Source organism: Oncorhynchus keta, chromosome 16 (assembly GCF_023373465.1).
Source record: "Oncorhynchus keta strain PuntledgeMale-10-30-2019 chromosome 16, Oket_V2, whole genome shotgun sequence".
In the NCBI taxonomy this organism is placed as follows: domain Eukaryota; kingdom Metazoa; phylum Chordata; class Actinopteri; order Salmoniformes; family Salmonidae; genus Oncorhynchus; species Oncorhynchus keta.
In genome coordinates, this window is record NC_068436.1 from 9643410 (window position 1) to 9663338 (window position 19929).

The window sequence follows — 19929 nt, forward strand, 5'->3', positions numbered from 1 at the left end:
AGTGTCATGGACTTTGTGTGCAATAATAGTGTTTAACTTGATTTGTGAATGACTACCTCATCGCTGTACCCCACACATAAAATTATCCCTCAGTCAAGCAGTGAACTTTAGACACAGATTAAACCACAAAGACCAGGGAGGTTTTTCAATGCCTCGCAAAGAAGGACACCTATTGGTAGATGGGTAAAAAGAGCAGACATTGAAAATCCCTTTCGTTACACTTTTGATGGCGTATCAATACACCCAGTCACTAAAAAGATACAAGCAGCCTTCCTAACTCAGTTGCTGGAGAGCAAGGAAACAGCACAGGGATTTCACCATGAGGCCAATAGTGACTTTAAAACAGTTACAGAGAATAATGGCTGTGATAGGAGAACACTGACACAACAACATTGTAGTTACTCCACAATACTAACTTAATTGACAGAGTGAAAAGAAGGAAGCCTGCACAGAATAAACATATTCCAGACACACATCCTGTTTGCAACAAGGCACTAATGTAATACTGCAAGAAATGTGGCAAAGCAATTCACTTTTTGTCCTGAATAAATACAAAGTGTTATGTTTGGGGCAAATCCAACACATTAATGAGTACCACTCCATATTTTCAAGCATAGTGGTGGCTGCATCATGGTATGCTTTTAATTGATAAGGACTGGGGAATTTTTCAGGATAAAAAAAATAAATGGAATGGAGCTAAGCACAGGCAAAATCCTAGAGGAAAACCTGGATCAGTTTGCTTTCCACCAGACACTGGGAAATTAATTCACCTTTCAGCAGGAAAATAACCCAAATCACAAAGGCAGTTCTACACTGTATTTGCTTACCAAGACGACAATGAATGTTGGCCGAGTTACAGTTTTGACTTAAATCTACTTGAAAATTTGAGGTAAGACCTGAAAATGCTTGTCTAGCAATGATCAACAACCTATTTGAAAGAGCTTGTATATTTTATATTTTTATTTTATGAATAATGGGCAAATGTTGCATAATCCAGGTGTGGAAAGCTCTTAGAGACTTACCAAGAAAGACTCTCAGTTGCAATTGCTGCCAAAAGTGCTTCTACGAAGTATTGGCTCAGGGGTGTGAATACTAATGTAAATGTGATATTTCTAAAAACATGTTTTCACTTTGTCGTTCTGGGTTATATTATTTATATACTTTTTTTAATTATTTTTTATCCATTTTGAATTCGAACTGTAACACAATAAAATGTGGAATGAGTCAAAGGGTATGAATACTTTCTGAAAGCCCTGTATATAAGCCTAAAAAGTCTATTACATATTGTGTTTGTCCTGTATAGGCAATATGATGTTCACAAATGCCTATTTCATTACTTCCGTTTAACTGCTTAATGTTTTTTCACCCAAGACACTTTTAATGAGTATACTGATGCAGTTTATCAAGTTCATGCAGATTTTTTGTTGACGTGTGTGTGGTGTTTTCATCTGGTGATTTTAAAACTCGCTTGTTTAATAAACCAAAAATGTGACTTTCATTCTAAGATTTTCATTGACTCTCTTTTGTATACATCACATCTGATCTCACCCTGTTCTGTATACACCCAACAGCACTTTATAACCAATATACACTTACTAAATATAACTACACATAGTACATATACCTACACATACCCACACACTAACAAACACCTACTGTACACGTCAAAATAGTTTAGTTAGGTTTGTCTGACTTTTGACTTTGCATAGCTGACTTGTTTTTTTACGCACATCATATTTATGTTCACCATGATGGGTTTAACAACAATGAAGTCATTCTGTAACTACAGTAAAGGACTTAAACGTAGTGGGGATGGGTAAACCCTCCATGTCAGGGTTTTTTTCTGGATCAAAATGGGGCATATGTGGTGGGTGTGACAGGGAGCATGGCCAACGGTGCGGTCGCTGACTGTCTAGCTTTTATTTTGGTGATTGTTAGTTCTTAATGATTATCTTATTAAAATATACTGTTCCATTTATCTTTATCTAGTTTTAGTCATGTACAGTGGGGCAAAAAAAGTATTTAGTCAGCCACCAATTGTGCAAGTTCTCCCACTTAAAAAGATGAGAGAGGCCTGTAATTTTCACACCTCAACTATGAGAGACAAAATTAGAAAAACAATTCCAGAAAATCACATTGTAGGATTTTTTATGAATTTATTTGCAAATTATGGTGGAAAATAAGTATTTGGTCAAGTTTATCTCAATACTTTGTTATATACACTTTGTTGGCAATGACAGAGATCAAACATTTTCTGCAAGTCTTCACAAGGTTTTCACACACTGTTGCTGGTATTTTGGCCCATTCCTCCATGCAGATCTCCTATAGAGCAGTGATGTTTTGGGGCTGTTGCTGGGCAACACGGACTTTCAACTCCCTCCAAAGATTTTCTATGGGGTTGAGATCTGGAGACTGGCTAGGCCACTCCAGGACCTTGAAATGCTTCTTACGAAGCCACTCCTTCATTGCCCGGGCAGTGTGTTTGGGATCATTGTCATGCTGAAAGACCCAGCCACGTTTCATCTTCAATGCCCTTGCTGATGGAAGGAGGTTTTCACTCAAAATCTCACGATACATGGCGCCATTCATTCTTTCCTTTACATGGATCAGTCATCCTGGTCCCTTTACAGAAAAACAGCCCCAAAGCATGATGTTTCCACCCCCATGCTTCACAGTAGGTATGGTGTTCTTTGGATGCAACTCAGCATTCTTTGTCCTCCAAACACGACGAGTTGAGTTTTTACCAAAAAGTTATATTTTGGTTTCATCCGACCATATGACAATCTCCCATTTTCTCATTTTGTCTGTCATAGTTGAAGTGTACCTATGATGAAAATTACAGGCCTCTCTCGTCTTTTTTAAGTGGGAGAACTTGCACAATTGGTGGCTGACTAAATACTTTTTTGCCCCACTGTACATTTACACCGAAAATGTTTTTTCATCCATTTTTATTTTTTAATATTTATGTTTTTACTGTTTGGACATAGGCTGTGCAGAAAAAAAACCTGCATGTTGAAATGGTGTTTTATCTGTGTGTGCATGTGTACATACCTAAAGGAGTATACTGTATGTATGTGTAATCTGTATTACATCTCTATTGCAGGAGGAGGAGGAGAAGAAGGGGTATGAGGAGGGTCTGGGGAACCCTGAGGGGACAATGGTCATGGAGGACAACCAGACTACACCTCCTGAAACCACAGAAAAACCAGCTGAGCAGCACAGGACCACACACAATCTCACTGAGGTGAGCCCACTGTGAACTACTGTCTGAATGATATTAGGTCAGGGCCCGTATCCACAAAGCCTCTCAGAGTAGGAGTGCTGATCTACGATCAGATCAGTTTGGCTTTTAGATCATAATGAATAAGACTATGTAGACATGCTGATCTTTGAGCAGGACTTCTACTCTGAGACTCTTTGTGGATACGGGGCACAGGTCTTGATACATTTTGTCTTAAGTGTGGGACCATGCCTTTGAATTATCAAACCATTAAAGAGTGTCAAGTAATCAAAGGGTCATTACATTTGATTTCAATCCCTTTTTAACTGCACCCATTTTGATTTGAATGACACTTTTCCATACATATTTGCCCATGGTATAAGGGTCAGAAAGTTGCTTTTTTACCTGAATGTCAAAACGTTCAGGAGATAGGTCCTCAAAGTTTTGCATACCCCACCATACCATGAGACGGCTATGTCTTCGTCAAACCAATAAAATGCTTTGCTTGGGCGGAGCTCCAAAGGTGCTCACCAGATTAGTGCCGTAGGAGCAACTTAAAGGACTAAAAACCAGCACCGGTGACAAAACATTTTAGAATGTTTGCAGCACGCTGGTTTTCACTGCATTTTTCTGTCACTCAAGATGAGCTAAAGCTGCTGCAGGAGGGGAGAAATGGTCTAGAATTTTGACATTTCTGGAGTGATATTTGTCTGTACTGGTTAGCATGAGGCACACGAAGTAACTAGCCACAGGGTTGTTTTGAGAAAAGTCAGCTTAACTGGTTAGGTATAACTACACTGAACAAAAATATAAAAGCAACACGTAATGTTCTGGTCCCATGTTTCATGAGCTGAAATAAAAGATCCCAGAAATGTTATACAGTGGGGAGAACAAGTATTTGATACACTGCCGATTTTGCAAGTTTTCCTGCTTACAAAGCATGTAGAGGTCTGTAATTTTTATCATAGGTACACTTCATCTGTGAGAGACGGAATCTAAAACAAAAATCCAGAAAATCATATTGTATGATTAAGTAATTCATTTGCATTTTATTAAATATAACCAGTAAGAATTCCGGCTCTCACAGACCTGTTAGTTGTTCTTTCAGAAGCCCTCCTGTTCTCCACTCATTACCTGTATTAACTGCACCTGTTTGAACTCTTTACCTGTATAAAAGACACCTGTCCACACACTCAAACTGACTCCAACCTCTCCACAATGGCCAAGACCAGAGAGTTGTGTAAGGACATCAGGGGTAAAAATGTAGACCTGCACAAGGCTGGGATGGGCTACAGGACAATAGGCAAGCAGCTTGGTGAGAAGGCAACAACTGTTGGCGCAATTATTAGAAAATGGAAGAAGTTCAAGATGAAGGTCAATCACCCTCGGTCTGGGGCTCCATGCAAGATTTCCCCTACAGGACACTCCAAGAACTCTGGATAATGATCCCCACCACAATTGCAACACTGACCTTCTTCACTCCAACCTTCAATATACTCCTTCCGTCTGCAAACATTTTTGACATGGCCAAATCCTTTACAGTTTTTGCTTTGTAGTGGCTTATGGACAAATACTCTATCTGCATAGTTTTCGTAACCTAACTTTACATGCATAGGAATGTGCTCTTTATAAAAAAAACAATGGAACCAACTGAGTTTCTTCCTTTTCCCGGTTCACCATGTGGTTCAGGGGACGGCACCAACCACATCTTGGATTCTCTTTAATTATTCAGTATCTAACTCCATGGAGACCCCAGCTACTACTCCGCAGTTCAAAGCATAATTCTCTCACGATTATAAAGCCAACAACATTTGTATTTAAACAGCATATTATTGACCTAAAAGGTTAGCTGTGAGCCCAGTATTTAGCTTATCCAGAATCAGTTTTAGGACTACATAGACAGTACATGGTTGCTCTAACTCCCTCAAACTCAACTGGACCTCGAAGCCAGTTCCACTGCTTTTCTATTTATTTACCTTGTACCCCATTAATCAGGGACTGATTTAGACCTGGGACACCAGGTGGGTGCAATTAATTATCAGGTAGAACAGAAAACCAGCAGGCTCCGGACCTCGTAGGGTAAGAGTTGAATACCCCTGGTCTATATACTATGGGAACAACTACAACCTTTTTGCAAGCATCATTGCTAAAATGAATAAAATCAAATGAACCTCATATGTTACCTGCAATTCTCATCTCCTGTAGCCCAATGGTCATCTCCTTATTTTCGTACTGTACCTTCTATTACAAGTGTCGTGACGTGACTATCATTAATGGGAGGACTGTTTCAAAATCAAGTCAATTAACGGTTTAGTTATTACGGGATTAAATGAATCATGTAACAATTAACTCATTAGCAATCTTGGGGCACCATGGAAAAGTTTGTTTAATAAGTTACCGTTTCCCGAAATAACTGAAGAATATCAGAATATCGTTATCATATTAGTCATCCATACTTATTATTACCTCATATCAGTCTCATTCTGAACGTTGTTGACTTCAAATCTGCACGAACCCTAGTTTACATGAAACTTTACATGAAAAACAATTCTCATTTAGAAGGCTAAAATCACATTTCATCTTCTCACAAATAGTTTCATATTTAATCATATAAGATATTTACAACATTTTGATGTAACTCTGACATATCCATTGTGATATCTCTTAAAGTTACAATGTTTCCGTTATAACATCTTTAATGATATCACCAAACAATAAATTATCTGACATGATTGTTCTTTAAGTCCCTCCTGAACATTTCCCACATTCTTTGTGTATAAATATTGTTTTAATATCCAACCTTTTGATGTTAACGTTTTGGGGCAGAGTCTCTCGCTACACACAAACAATTTTGACTTCTCCATACTGCAGTGCACGAGAGAGGAAGTTTACGACCGGTCGTTAAAGTCCTAGAACCGGACCCACTTCCCTCCTTCCCCTCTGGTGGGAGAGCTTTTGTCTGGCCACTCTACCAAAAAGGCCTGCAATTCCTTCGACCTCATGGCTTGGTTTTTGCTTTGACATGCACTGTCAACTGTGGGATTTAGTTATTGTCGACTTTTCTATTTAGTTATTTTTTTACTTTTACTCAAGTATGACAATTGGGTACTTTTTCCACCACTGGCAGTATCATATTTCAAAGAACAGAACGCATAGCTTTTTAATTTAACCACACCCTTTGAACTTGGACATCAACCAATAACATCCTTTCTCTTCAGTGTAAATGAGGCCCTCCGTTTGGTGTGATGCAGACTCGGTGGAGGGCGCGAGACTGAAGTGAGCTCGTCTTTACCCTTTCCCCTCCCCAGTGTTTACCCGATAAAGTCATGTTAGAATATGTAACTTATCCGTTGAGAGCTTTTGTTTTGAACCCCCTACTATGTTTTAGTTGTCAAACTTATGGTAATGTGTAGGAAGAATATTCCAAGATGTGAGAAGTGTGCAGGAGGGCATGGGACAAAGGGGTGTGTTTCAGTGGAAAAAGCTGTGTCAATTGTGGGGGTGCCCATATTGCTGGGGATCAGAAGTGTCTGGTGCGAGAGAGACAGTTTGAGGTTGCCGGGGCTCAAGTAGTGAAGAAAATGTCATGCCGAGGCAGTGAGGAAAGTAGATGATGGTGGGAAAAGGGTGAAGGAGCCTGAGAGGATCGATGTGAGAAGTAGCCCAGTACAGAGTGATCCAAACAGTTTGTGCTTTAAGGTTGGCTTCTTGGTGTTTATTGCTATGGTCATTAATTGCACCGCACAGATGGAACATATATTCCAGAAGATTGATTTGGTGGTAGTAGTAGCAGATACGTTTTTGGGTGTTTGCGATTTTAGTGTAGAAGAACTACAGGGAGTCTTGAGAGAATGGGCTCCATCCTCCCAAGCTGGCAGTCTGGTGTATGACTTTTTAGGGCCAAAGTAGTGGGAAGGGGTGGTAGGTATGTTGGGGACAGTGGCGTGTATGTGGGGGAGTAGGTTTGATGAGTATAGTGGCGTGTATGTAGGGTAAGATGGTGGTGCAATTCAATTCCCCCAATCTACTTATCCATTTCTGTGAACAAAATGTGAAATTCACTCTCCGACCTGTAAAAGGCAGTAATACGCAACTAAGGGTCTATTCTGCCGGAAAACCACACAAAGAAGACTGTAAACGGAAGTGAACACAAGAACAATTTCCACGTTTGCGTTTTTGTTGTTATTTAGATGTTTATTAACACCCTGGAATTCAAAATATGAATACTTTAACTGCATAGCATCACATACTTACGACATGTAGTCTTTAATTCGCGCTGGAGACAGGACTTGGTTGATAAGTGTTCTCTATGTAACGCTAGCTAGCTAGTTGCTAACGTTAGCTTACAATGGCTAACTGTATGGTTTTTCACACTCAAATTGCCTCCATCATGGAGGTTCTAGCGAATGCAGCCGTATCAGAGATCTGTAAACTCGTAGACGACGACTATGCAGTGTTTCGTTTGGAAATAACTCAAAGCCAAAAAGAAAACAGGGCATTGCGGAGGAGACTACAGCTACTGGAGATGAAGGTGTCACGGGAGCGCGTCCTCGCCATTCGACCCAGTAGTGTAAAAATCCTCGACAAATACAGAGGAATGGCAAGAGGTACATTTTGCATAAGGCAGGCGTTGTCGCCCCGTTCCCAGCTGCACATGGTGTTATCGGTGTTACCCAGAATTGGGTCTTGGTCCGTTTTTTTAATAGTTTTTTATAGTATAATCTCCCCAGATTATTTGGCAAAGAAACAATATATTCTAACCTGATTATTAATTTACAGCATTTACTATGATTTACTCAGTGAAAACAATGTAATACATGGATCATAATACATAGATAGTAAAACATGTTTTGTCACACACTAGATAGGTGCAGTGGAATGTGTTGTTTTACAGGATCTGCCATAGTAGTGCCTTGCTCAAGGGTATATCAACAGATTATTTATTTTTTAACCCTGTTGCTTTGGGTGTTTGAACCAGTGACCATCTGGTTTCTGTCCCGACGCTCTAAACACTAGGCTACCTACCTACTATGTCACAAACTTATGAGATGAATTTACCTAACGTCCTTGCCATTTTTAGACAGTGTCAATAATGTACAATATACCGTTGAACGGTCACCGTAGCTAATCGAACCACCTCTTTCCCCCCAATAACTCTCTCAGGTGAAGCACATCTCACTGGAGGCCACAGGAGCTTTGTGAAGCCAGCGGGACACAATACATGGAGAGATGACCAACCAATCACTGTTGATGAGGGTGGTGGAACCTCAACCCAGCATGTTATTGTGATAGAGGTTAGTGTAATAGTGTTGCATAAAAAATGTGTTATTTGTAACTCGAATGTGGCCTGTTTAGCGCACCCGAGTGGCGCAGCACTACACCTCAGTGCAAGAGGCATCACTACAGTCCTTAGTTCGAATCCAGGCTGTATCACATCTGGCATGTGATTGGGAGTCCCATAGGGCGGTGCATAATTGGCCCAGCGTTGTCTAGGTTTGGCCGGCGTAGGCTGTCATTGTAAATAATAATTTATTCTTAACTTAATTATTCACTTGCTTAAATGTACATCGTAATTCATCTGCCATAGAGGCATTGTTATCTTTCCTACTATCTTGTTATCCAACTCATGTACCAGTAATAACCTCCTCTCTTTTTGTGTCAGTCTGCAGATGCAGAGGCTGCAGGTCTTGGGGTCAAGTTGGAGAGGTCTGAAGGAGAGGAGGACTCACGGCACAGCAGAGACTTCCAGACTAGTGTGGCTAGAGAGCCCCCTGTAGCCATAGAGGTCCCCACCACTGCCCCAGTGCGGCCCAGGACCCGACGAAGCATCACGGAGGTCAGTGGAACGCCGAACGCCGTCCTCAAGTCAGACACGAAGACTTTATTGGGGCTGGGGCGACTGGGCTGTCCTCCTGCTCCCTGCACAGAGTATTTACTTTACGGTAGCCCGAGGACGGTTCTATCCCGTAAGGACTCTGGCGTGTTACAGACTCACAATGATCCGTCCTGTTCATACGCTACAGAGACACAGATGATATCTGGTGACATGCATGTGGGCTTAGATACACAGACTAATCCAATGAGAGGGGACTGGAACCAGTACAGTAATAGTGTATACTCTGAAGGGTTCCTTGATAAGAAAGGGGAGGGTCTGGTTGTAGATGAGGTCACTGTGAAAGTGGAGAGCGACCCTCCTCTGAAATGGAATGCAGACAAGACTCACTTAGGAGAAGGACACTTGCAGGGCAACACCAGTGACTTCTTAGACTACAGTGAAAGCTTAGAGACAAATCTAAATGTTGCGACCCACTCCCCTTTACACCGAGTGACCATGTCGATGGCACCTTCCAATTCACAAGGCCATGTTCTTTTCGATCAGGTATCGAACTCAAACGACCAAAAGGCCAAGGCGCGGGAAGGGGTAGCAACAACAGGTGGTAAAGAGAAGCGGTTCCTCTGCATGTTCTGTAACAAAGGCTTCAACTGCTCCCAGAAGGTGGAGATCCATCAGAGGGTCCACACGGGGGTGAAACCCTTCACCTGTAACCAGTGTCACATGCGCTTTGCCCATGCGGGCAACCTGAAGAGGCACCAGAGGGTCCACACAGGGGTGAAACCCTTCAGCTGTACCCAGTGTCACATGTGCTTCGCCCAGGCTGGTGACCTGAAAAGACACCAGAGGGTCCACACAGGGGAGAAACCCTACAGCTGTACCCAGTGTCCCATGCGCTTCGCCCAGGCAGGTGACCTAAAAAGGCACCTGAAGGTCCACACGTGAGAAAGGCCAATTCCCTGTACGCACTCCAGGAAGAGGTTCTCCGAAAGGAGCTACATTAGGATACACCAGCAGAAAAGACAGTTCACTCCATAGCTTCTGTTGTGTACTTCAAACCCTGCATTAAAGACAAAGATTCATTTTCATTGTTGTCAACAGAAAAGATCTACAGATGCATTTGGAATAACGAGAGTAATCCATTTGTGTTGAATATTCCTGGTAGACTATTGCATCCAGACATTGTGTGATATTTAAGCCTAAAAAGTCTATTTCATATTGTGTTTTTGTACTGTGTAGGATATATGATGTTCACAAATTATGTTTCATTACTTCCATCCACTAATACATTTTTTCCCAAGACACTTTTAATAAAAAATGAAGTTCATGCAGATTTATATGTGTGGTATTCATATGGTGTATTTGACACTTGTTTATGTTCAATAAACCCAAAATGGGACTTTTCATTCTAAGACTTTAATTAACAATGCGGTTTATAACCAATATAGACTTAAAAAAAGATATATATATACCTACACATATCCACACTCTAACAAACACCTAATGTAAATGTCAAAATAGTTTAGTCTGATGATGACATCAAAACTAACTATCGATGGGAAGCCTGTTTACCCACAACATATTTTATGTCCACCATGATGGGTTTAACAACAATGAAGTCATTCTGTGACTACAGTATAGGACTTAAATGTAATGGGGATGGGTAAACACTCCATGTTGAAAGTGTGTTATCTGTGTGTGTGTGTGTACCTGAAGGGAGGGAGTGTATGTCTGTGTAATCTGTATCACCTGTCTTTTCCAGGAGGAGGAGGATCTGGGGAACCCTGAGGGAACCATGGTCATGGAGGACAACCAGACTACACCACCTCCTGAACCCACAGAGGACCCAGCTGAGCAACACAGGACCACACACAGTATCACTGAGGTGAGCCCACTGTAAACTATTGTCTGCATGGTATTAGGTCAGGGCTCATATCCATAGTGTCTCAGAGTAGGAGTGCGATCTAGGATAAATTTTGTCTGCATACTCTTAATGAATAAGAATATGAAGACAGGTGGGGACCTGATCGTCGATCTGAGACTTTGTGGATACGGGCCCAGGTCTTGATACATTTTGTCTTAAGTGTGGGACAATGTCTTACTCATAGCAATCCCTCATTGCCCAATCAGAAGATGCTCCATAGCACGGTGCTCATATCAGATTTCTTGATCCAACATCCTCTCACTCTGTTTCTCTTACAGTCAGTAGACATGGAAGATGGGAAGCCTGATCTGCTGCTGATCAAAGAGGAGACAATAGAAGACAGACCAGAGAGCATTGATCTGCTGAGTGGAATAAAGATGGGGGAGCAAGGTAAGGGAGAAATACATATAGCCTACATACAGTAATAGATCTTCAATAAGAAAATGAATGTCCCTGACAATTTTTTTTGTCTTAATTTTCTTCATTCATTCATGAAATGAAACTTATGTTTACATACACATTATGTATGAACTTGACCAGGTAATTGACAAAAACACTCCATATGTAGAGTTCTCTGCCATGTTTTTAGTCTATTTTCTAACCTCTTCCTACAGGTGGTTGGCTGGAGGCTAACAGAGATTGGGCGGCCGTCTTGGATTCCCAGACCGGTGCAGCCAAAGGCCCAGGGGACAACATCACTAAGCAGGCCAGGACCAGAGGTGACATAGTGGAGGTCAGTGGATGGAACAGCGTCCTCAATTCTGGGCTGGGGAACAACACTGTTAACTTCTCTAGGGTAGGGCCTCATTTGGAATTTTGGATGAAAAGCATGCCCAAATTAAACTGCCTTCTACTCAGGCCCAGAAGATAGAATATGCATATAATTAGTAGATCTGGATAGAAAAAAACTCTATAAAGTTTCCAAAACTGTTAAAATAATGGCTGTGAGTATAACATAACTGATTTGGCAGGCGAAAACCTGAGAAAAATCCATTCAGGAAGTAGGATTTTTATTGTTGTTGTAGTTTTCTATTCAATGCCATTACAGTATCCATTGACTTATGACTCAAATTGCAGTTCCTATGCCTTTAACTAGATGTCAACAGTCTTTAGAAATTGTTTCAGGCTTGTATTCTGAAAAATGAGGGAGTAAGAGCAGTCTGAATGAGTGCCGTGTCACAGAGCTTTTTCATGCGAGCGAGCAACCGAGAGAGTGCCTTTCTTGTTTACCTTTTATATTGACAACGTTATTGTCCGGTTGAAATATTAGAAATATGTCCGGTTATTTAGGCTAAAAACAACCTGAGGATTGAATATAAACATCGTTTGACATGTTTCTATGAACTTTACGGATACAATTTGGATTTTTTTGTCTGCCTGTTGTGACTGCATTTGAGCCTGTGGATTACTGAAAAAAACATGCGAACAAAACAGAGGTTTTCGGATATAAAGAGAGACTTTATCGAACAAAAGGAACATTTATTGAATAAATGAATGTCTTCTGAGTGCAACCTTATGAAGATCATCAAAGGTAAGTGATTCATTTTATCTCTATTTCTGACTTGTGTAACTCTTCTACTTGGCTGGTTACTGTTTGTAATGATTTGTCTGCTGGGCTATGTTCTCAAATAATTGTAAGGTATGCTTTCTCCGTAAAGCATTTTGGAAATCTGACACTGTGGTTGGACTCACAAGAAGTTAATCTTTAAACCTATGTAAAATAGTTTTATCTTTTCTGAAATTTTATAATGAGTATTTCTGTATTTAAATTTGGCGCTCTGCAATCTCACTGGATGCTAGCGTCCCACATACCCTAGAGAGGTTAACCAGAAACAGACAGTTGATCACAAAACAACATCCGAACTTGGTCTCCATGACAATAGACTGGCTGAGACCAGGGCAAGGTGTAGATTCGATCCGGGACAGGGAGGTGTCCATATGTTGCGGGAGAGAACAGTCGCTGCTAGCGCTGCTCCTATAGTTGTGACTCAGAGAGACTGATGGCGCCTCAGGTTAACCCCCTAACACAGTGGTCACTAACCTTTTCTGAGTAAAGATCACTTTCTGAGTCAAAATGCAAGCTTATACAACATGGACCTATTAAAAATAGTACTGTAGCAATGAGTTTTGTGCAGTAGGCTATAGGCCCTGTTGGCTTTGCTTGACTTTCCATGCCAATGCATTGTTGTTTGGACAATTTGTAAAACTTATATTTCAAAATCTGAGATAGGCCATATGATCAGTTGTTGTATTACTTGTGAGGCATAGCTGAGTGAGCGTATATTTAAATAATTCATTTTTATTTTACTGGGCTGAGGGTGCCTGCATCTGATGGTCAGTCTCAGCTGAGGGAGAGAGCGGCAGATAGGCCTCTCAATGTCCCTCCACTCTCTCTTTCCGCTGCTGTCACTGACCAAAAAGGTCTGGAGTCGCACCACATTATGTCTGCCTCATGCACATGTTGTTACTCCGATGAACAGAGAAAGTGAAATATTCTTCAATATATGAAAAAAAACAAGCCGCTAATAATAACAACAAAGCAAGCCTATCAATACACTTTCCTACTCATTCATTACAACTACAGTGCTGGTTGTAGTGCCAGTGGAAGTAGGAAGAATGTGCATTTTATTGCTGATAAACATGTTGAATACAAAGTGTTGACAGTGCTGAGTAAGAAGTTAAACATGAGCTCACTCATAAAAACAGCACCTCTTTGCTATTCGTTGACAGTCTCTCTCTAGTCACAATTTTAAACATTTTAAAGTCTCACAGCATCAACTTTGCTGTAGCTTTCATTTAAGCTTTATACATTACTGCAGACACCATAATCTGAGCTGTCCAATTGGCTGGAGGTAGGCCTATAGTGGACTTGATTTGCTCTACGGGCCTGCCAGGAAGGCAGTTTGAACTATTTAATGTGTCTGAAGGTACAATGGGAACACAGCTGAATCAGTTACACCTACTGCCAACAGTGCGAGACAAATAAAAATAAATAGGAACGCAAGGCTTTAGATTATTATTATTTTTTACAGAAATGTTTGTCAATCGACCGGTTGGTGACCACTGCCCTAACAGGTGCTGCCTTCAGCCTGCCTTTATATAGGATCTATCAACTGGAACATGGACCCTGACCTTCGTCCTCCTCACACTCTCCTTATGTTAAACCAGACATCAGACAATTTTATTTATTTATTTTACCTTTATTTAACCAGGCAAGTCAGTTAAGAACAAATTCTTATTTTCAATGACGGCCTAGGAACAGTGGGTTAACTGCCTGTTCAGGGGCAGAACGACAGATTTTGTACCTTGTCAGCTCGGGGGCTCGAACTTGCAACCTTTCGGTTACTAGTCCAACGCTCTAACCACTAGGCTACCCTGCCGCCAGTGCCTCAACACTAAATGGCTACACAAGCCTATTAACAAATTACAGTAGTAGTAACGCTATCAGTAGATCCGGTGGCAAAGAGAAGCACTTCCTATGTTCGTTGTGTGGGAAAGCCTTCAGTTTCCCCCAACAAGTGGAGGTCCACCAAAGGATGCACATGGGGGAGAATCTGTTTGGTTGCCACCTGTATCAGGCAAGTTACTCTCACTCGTCCAAGCTGAAAAGGCACCAGAGGGTCCACACAGGTGTGAAACCCTACAGCTGCCCCCAGTGTGAGAAGAGGTTCTCCCACCAGTACCAGCTGAAGATGAGCCTAAAGATGCAGACGGGAGAGAGGCCATTCGCCTGTACGCACTGCAGGAAGAGGTTCTCAGAGAGGAGCTACTTGAGTATTTATAGTTAATTCTGTTGGTTTCGGATGTAGTGGGGAACTAGATGAGGTGAACTGAGGAAAGAATGAGTGTGATGAGGCAGATCGATTATATGGTGATGGTTGAAGTTATGGTGTCTGTAAAAATGCTTCACTGATGAAAAGTGACAACTAGGTCCCTTTTAGATTTTATAGTGAGGTAAGGAGAGTTCCTTAATTCATGTTTACTTGACATGAAGTACTGTAGCTGTGTGCGCAATGGTGAACCTTTTCAAAAGTATTCTAAAATTCATTTTTTTAAAGCGGGGGTACCAGATTTACAAAAAAGTCAAGTGTTACCATAGTGAGAAAAGTTATTCTACTTGTCACATCACTTTGCGCATTAAAAGTACTGTACTTCAAAGTTATGTGAGTGTATGACTATTTTGTTGAAATGAAATACAAAATCAACTCTGTGCTGACTGACTTTGTTATTTTTGTATCATTGCAGGGACTGAGTTTCCCTTATCCCAGTCAAACCAAAACATTATACTTAATTCTTGCATGAACACATATGGACATTTTTTATGATAAACTCCAATGGCTCCATATTGTTAGGTACTTGAATCACAGTGTTAGAAATGGGCTTGACTGTGGTTAACATTTAATAATATCATGTTTCTGTTTGTATAGCGAAGAGTTTCTTCTAGAATCCTTTATATGTTCTTCTGTTCAATATGTGTTTACAGTCTGCAGTCCATGATGATCTGCTGATATCCGGTGTTGCTGGTGGGAGAGACTGGACCTCTGAGGCAGCTGGTCACAAACCCTGGCCCTGGATCAGAACCCTGGATCAGGAGCCATCACGCTTTCTTCCCGATTCGGAACTAGGACCGAAACACGAGGGACAAAGACTCCACCACCACATAGAACACAACCAGTGGACAGATGGACTGAACCACCTCAGTCCTGGTCGTCATCAGAGAGACGGAGGCTCCAGTCTGCAGCCCAGACCCTTCTCTTCACATTCTCAGTGCAGGGATGGAGCAGGGCCTGGGGCTGATAGAGATAGACCCTCCTGTTCCTATGATACAAACACCACAGTATCCATTATGAACAGAGCAGGTCACCCTGGGCTTCAGCCTTCAGAGAGAGTAGTGGGAGTCCCATCTGGTGGTAGTCTATCAGCAAGTCTGTCTTCTCCTTCAGGGTCTCATCTAATGCCTGGTGACTGGGCTCATAGAAGGTCTCGACCTGGGTCTAGCCTTCCTCAGTTACCTCAGGTTTACCCCACCAATACAGACACGGTCAGGATGGGCGTTCACCCCAAGAGGTACCTAGCCTATAATACAGAACACAATCCCAACAACACCCAAACAATGGCTAGAGGTCAAGGAGGGAGCTCAAAGACTAACCACCTGACGGTGGTGGCTCCTGCTTCTACCTCTGGTGTTATTGGCTCACAACGTGGGAGGCCAAGTGTTAGGTCGGATGCAGACAAGCCGCACGCATGCCCCACATGTGGGAAGCGTTTCACTGAGGCAAACTATGTGAAGAGGCACCAGACCGTTCACACCAAGGAGAGGCCCTTCAAGTGCAAACTGTGTTACAAGAGCTTCGCCTTCCTGAGTAACCTTATCAGACATAGGAGTGTCCACAATGGGAAGAAATTGTAGCATTGTGGCTTGAGATGTCCACAGGGCATATCTGGGAACCATTTTTTAGTTGACGTAATATAATTATCGTGTGAAGTGTTTTGGGGCAAGAGGTTAATTAATCACATACCCCTCAACCCTTTGTTAACTGTGTAAATACCTGTTTTTAGAGAGAAAGTAAACCTAGACTAGAACAAGGACAGTTGAATATTTACCTTACTGAGGTGATGTAGATGGGATAAAGTCGTTCTATTGTTTTCTACTCTATTCTTGCTAACATGCTGTTCTTTCTAAACAAGTCTGCTCTTAGCTTGAAATATACTGATCATAGGAGATTTGATGTGAGATGTACTAAGCAGTACCGTATTTCAAAGAACAGTGTGCATACCTTTTTTGTTTAACCACACCCTTTGAGCGATGACGCCAACCAAAAAATACCCTCTTCTTCAGTGTAAACGGAATCGCTGTGTGTATTAACTGTAGGGGTAGCCATGTTGCTGGAGTTCAGAAGTGTCCAATGAGAGAATGGCAGGTTGAGGTTGCCAGAGTTGGTGTAGTACAGAAGGTGTCGTATACTAAGGTAGTCCTTCTGTAGCTCAGTTGGTAGAGCATGGCGCTTGTAACGCCAGGGTAGTGGGTTCGATCCCCGGGACCACCCATACGTAGAATGTATGCACACATGACAGTAAGTCGCTTTGGATAAAAGCGTCTGCTAAATGGCATATATTATTATTATTATAGTGAAGAGAGTAGTAGAGGAAGATCCAGGGCGAGGGATCCTCATAGGTTCCCTATGAGTAGGCCGAAGTTAATAAAGAATCCATAGAGAGTGATAGGAATAACGTGTGCTTCAGTTAGCTTGGCTTCTTAGCGTTCATTGAAATGGGATCTAAATCACAGAAAATATATTTTGTGACAGCTGCAGAGAAGAACTTTACGTGTTTTTACTGCAGATGATTGACACGGTGTGTAGTGTCCCATCCTCCCAGGCAGCCGGCTTGGTATAGTATCAGATGGGGCCAAAGTGGTGGAATAGTGAAGTATTAGGTTATTTATTTATTTTAGGTTTTTTTTATAAATATGAAGTTTAATTTTTTTAAATTATTAAACAGTAACATACAAAAAAAACAGAACAGCCAGAGGGATTACACAAATAAATAATAATACAAATCCACATTATATCAAATCAAATACAAACATGTACCGAATACATTGACATTTTGTTTGGCATACGTTTGAATGATTCTAAATATTTTTCCAAATCAGATTTTTCTTTATAAACGTTGAATTTGTATGAAAAATATTCTAAATAAAATAGAGATTTATGACATACTGACATTCAATTGTGGAATCAGTCTAGTAAAATACATGTCAAACTTAGATATTTCAATGGTTGTATGCATTTTGTTGCCAAGGTATAGTTCTACATCAGTCCAGAACACCTCACTATGTAAACAATTACTGAAAAAGTGTTCAATATATTCAGTTTATTGTTCACAGAAACTGCATTCACTGGTAACATTAGGTATATATTTAGAAATCAAGCTATTACACAGGTAGAATCTATGGATAATCTTAAAGGAGATCGCCTTTACTTTATTGGTCACCATAAATTTGTGTGGAGTGAGCCAAGCACGGTGCCAGTTTACATCAAACGATGAAGCCCAACAAAATATAGTGAGATGGAATAGATTTCCTGTAGAACATATCCCTTAATAAACGATTGTTGAATTTCTTATCTAGTGAACTTGTGCCATTCACCTGGATATCGCTTACAATAGATGTTTCAAAATATGCATTATTCTGAAGTAAAGATTTTATCCCACTAGGTATAGCATTTATAACAGTGTCATATTCCTTGCTTGAAACCTTGAAGTTGTATCTTCCCATAAATTCTCTCCACGTAAATAGACTGCCACTAATTGTTACTAATTGGCTGGACAAAGTTTTTCGAGAACCAGTTACTGTAAAATAACATTTTGTTTCTATGTAATATTGAACCATTATTCCATATATAACATTTATGAGGTGAAAAGTTGTGTTTATACAGCAAAGACCAGCACATTAAAACCTGCTTGTGAAAAGCCGGCAATTTCATTGGAAGTTTACCCACAATATAGGGACTTTGTAGTAAAAAATTAAGCCATCCGAGCTTCTGAAAAACAAAATGAGGTATAATATTCCAGAAACTATGAGGATTTTTTAAGTACCTTTTAACCCAGTTTACTTTTTATATATGATTAAAGAGAATGATGTCAAAGACATTTAGACCGCCGTTACAAACCCAGTTGGTGATAACATCTATTTTTATCTTATGTAGCTGGCTTGTTTTTCCAGATTAAGTTGTACAATAGCATATCTAAGGTACAACAAGTGCATTTGGGAATGTCAATAGATGAAAAAAGATAGAATGCACCTGATAGCCCCTCAGCTTTGGATAAAAGCACCATCTCTTGAAGACTTAGATCTTTCCCTAACCATGAGGTCATTTATTTTTCATAGATTCAGTTACAGGATTCAAATTAAGATCATTCACAGCCTTAAGATTTTTGGTGCTCTACACCAAAGTAGGTTACAGTATATTTTTTCAGAGATCTTACAATCCGGTGGATTGAAAGCTCCTTTCAGAACAAAGATCTCGCATTTGGAAAGATTTAATACCAAACCTGAGATTTTAGAGAACTGCTTCACAATATCCAATGCTAATCTAGCTTGTGACACATTTTTCAAATATAGTGAGGTGTCATCCGCCATTTGGGATATCTTGATCTCTCTGGCCTGGAATGTATTCAAATTGACTTTGATGAACTAATGAGCATAAGGTTTGAGAGACGAACAAAAATTAAAAAGGTGAGATTGGACAACCTTGTCGAATTCCTTTGTAAATGTTCAACTTTGAAGATGTTCCATGGCAGAGTTTGATACGGCTATTGCCACCATTATACAGAGTTCTAATAGCATCAACAACAAAAATTACCTGGGAAGTCATCCAATAGATCACAATACTCAACCAATTCTAACACCAGCCTCAGATTATTAGATATATGGCACCCTTTCATAAACCCTGATTGACAATCATCAGATCATTCAAGCACCACTTTAACCTTTTCACAAAGATTGAGACTATCATTTTGTAGTCGTTATTTAGGAGTGTGATTGGATGCCAATTATCAATAATTAAGAGGTCCTTGTGTGGTTTAGTTATTAGAGTAATATCCCCTTGCTTCAGAGAGACAGATAGTTCTCCATTCTTTTATAGCCTCCTTAAAGGTTTCAAGTAAAAATTGTGTTATTTCTTCAGAGGTCTTGTAAAATTCAGAGGTTAATCCATCACAACCTGGAGAAGTTATTGTTTAATTGAGCAACCTGATGTTGAATGTCTGTAATGGATCAATCTTGACAGCAAGACCGATTTGAATTCTTCACTAACCGAATTAACATTCTCTATAGAATGAAGGAGATCCTTAGATTCACTCAAACTGTTATCTAAGGAGTAAAGATTCTCATAAAACTTAGTGGTAAAGTCTGATAACAACTCTCTTTCCTCAGAGGTTACCCCATTA

The 19929-nt window shown here is 40.6% G+C and overlaps 2 protein-coding genes across 3 annotated transcripts in view; one reads left to right on the top strand and one right to left on the bottom strand.

The window, feature by feature from the left end:
• The window catches only part of LOC118395564 (neurotrophin receptor-interacting factor homolog), a 238501-nt gene that overhangs the window by 125707 nt on the left and 92865 nt on the right, over positions 1 to 19929 (bottom strand). The gene's annotated exons all lie outside the window — the stretch shown is intronic.
• The window catches only part of LOC118395624 (uncharacterized), a 180880-nt gene continuing 168179 nt past the window's right edge, over positions 7229 to 19929 (top strand). The window contains exons 1-7 of one of the 2 annotated variants that reach the window (XM_035789502.2): positions 7229 to 7827; positions 8384 to 8514; positions 8883 to 9056; positions 10816 to 10938; positions 11256 to 11367; positions 11592 to 11710; positions 15461 to 17696. In XM_035789502.2, coding sequence (XP_035645395.2) covers positions 7569 to 7827; positions 8384 to 8514; positions 8883 to 9056; positions 10816 to 10938; positions 11256 to 11367; positions 11592 to 11710; positions 15461 to 16387 — 1845 coding nt within the window. In that variant the 5' untranslated portion in view covers positions 7229 to 7568 and the 3' untranslated portion in view covers positions 16388 to 17696. Of the gene's footprint in view, positions 7828 to 8383; positions 8515 to 8882; positions 9057 to 10815; positions 10939 to 11255; positions 11368 to 11591; positions 11711 to 15460; positions 17697 to 19929 lie in introns of those variants that run through there. The other variant, XM_052465141.1, reaches the window with a different exon arrangement.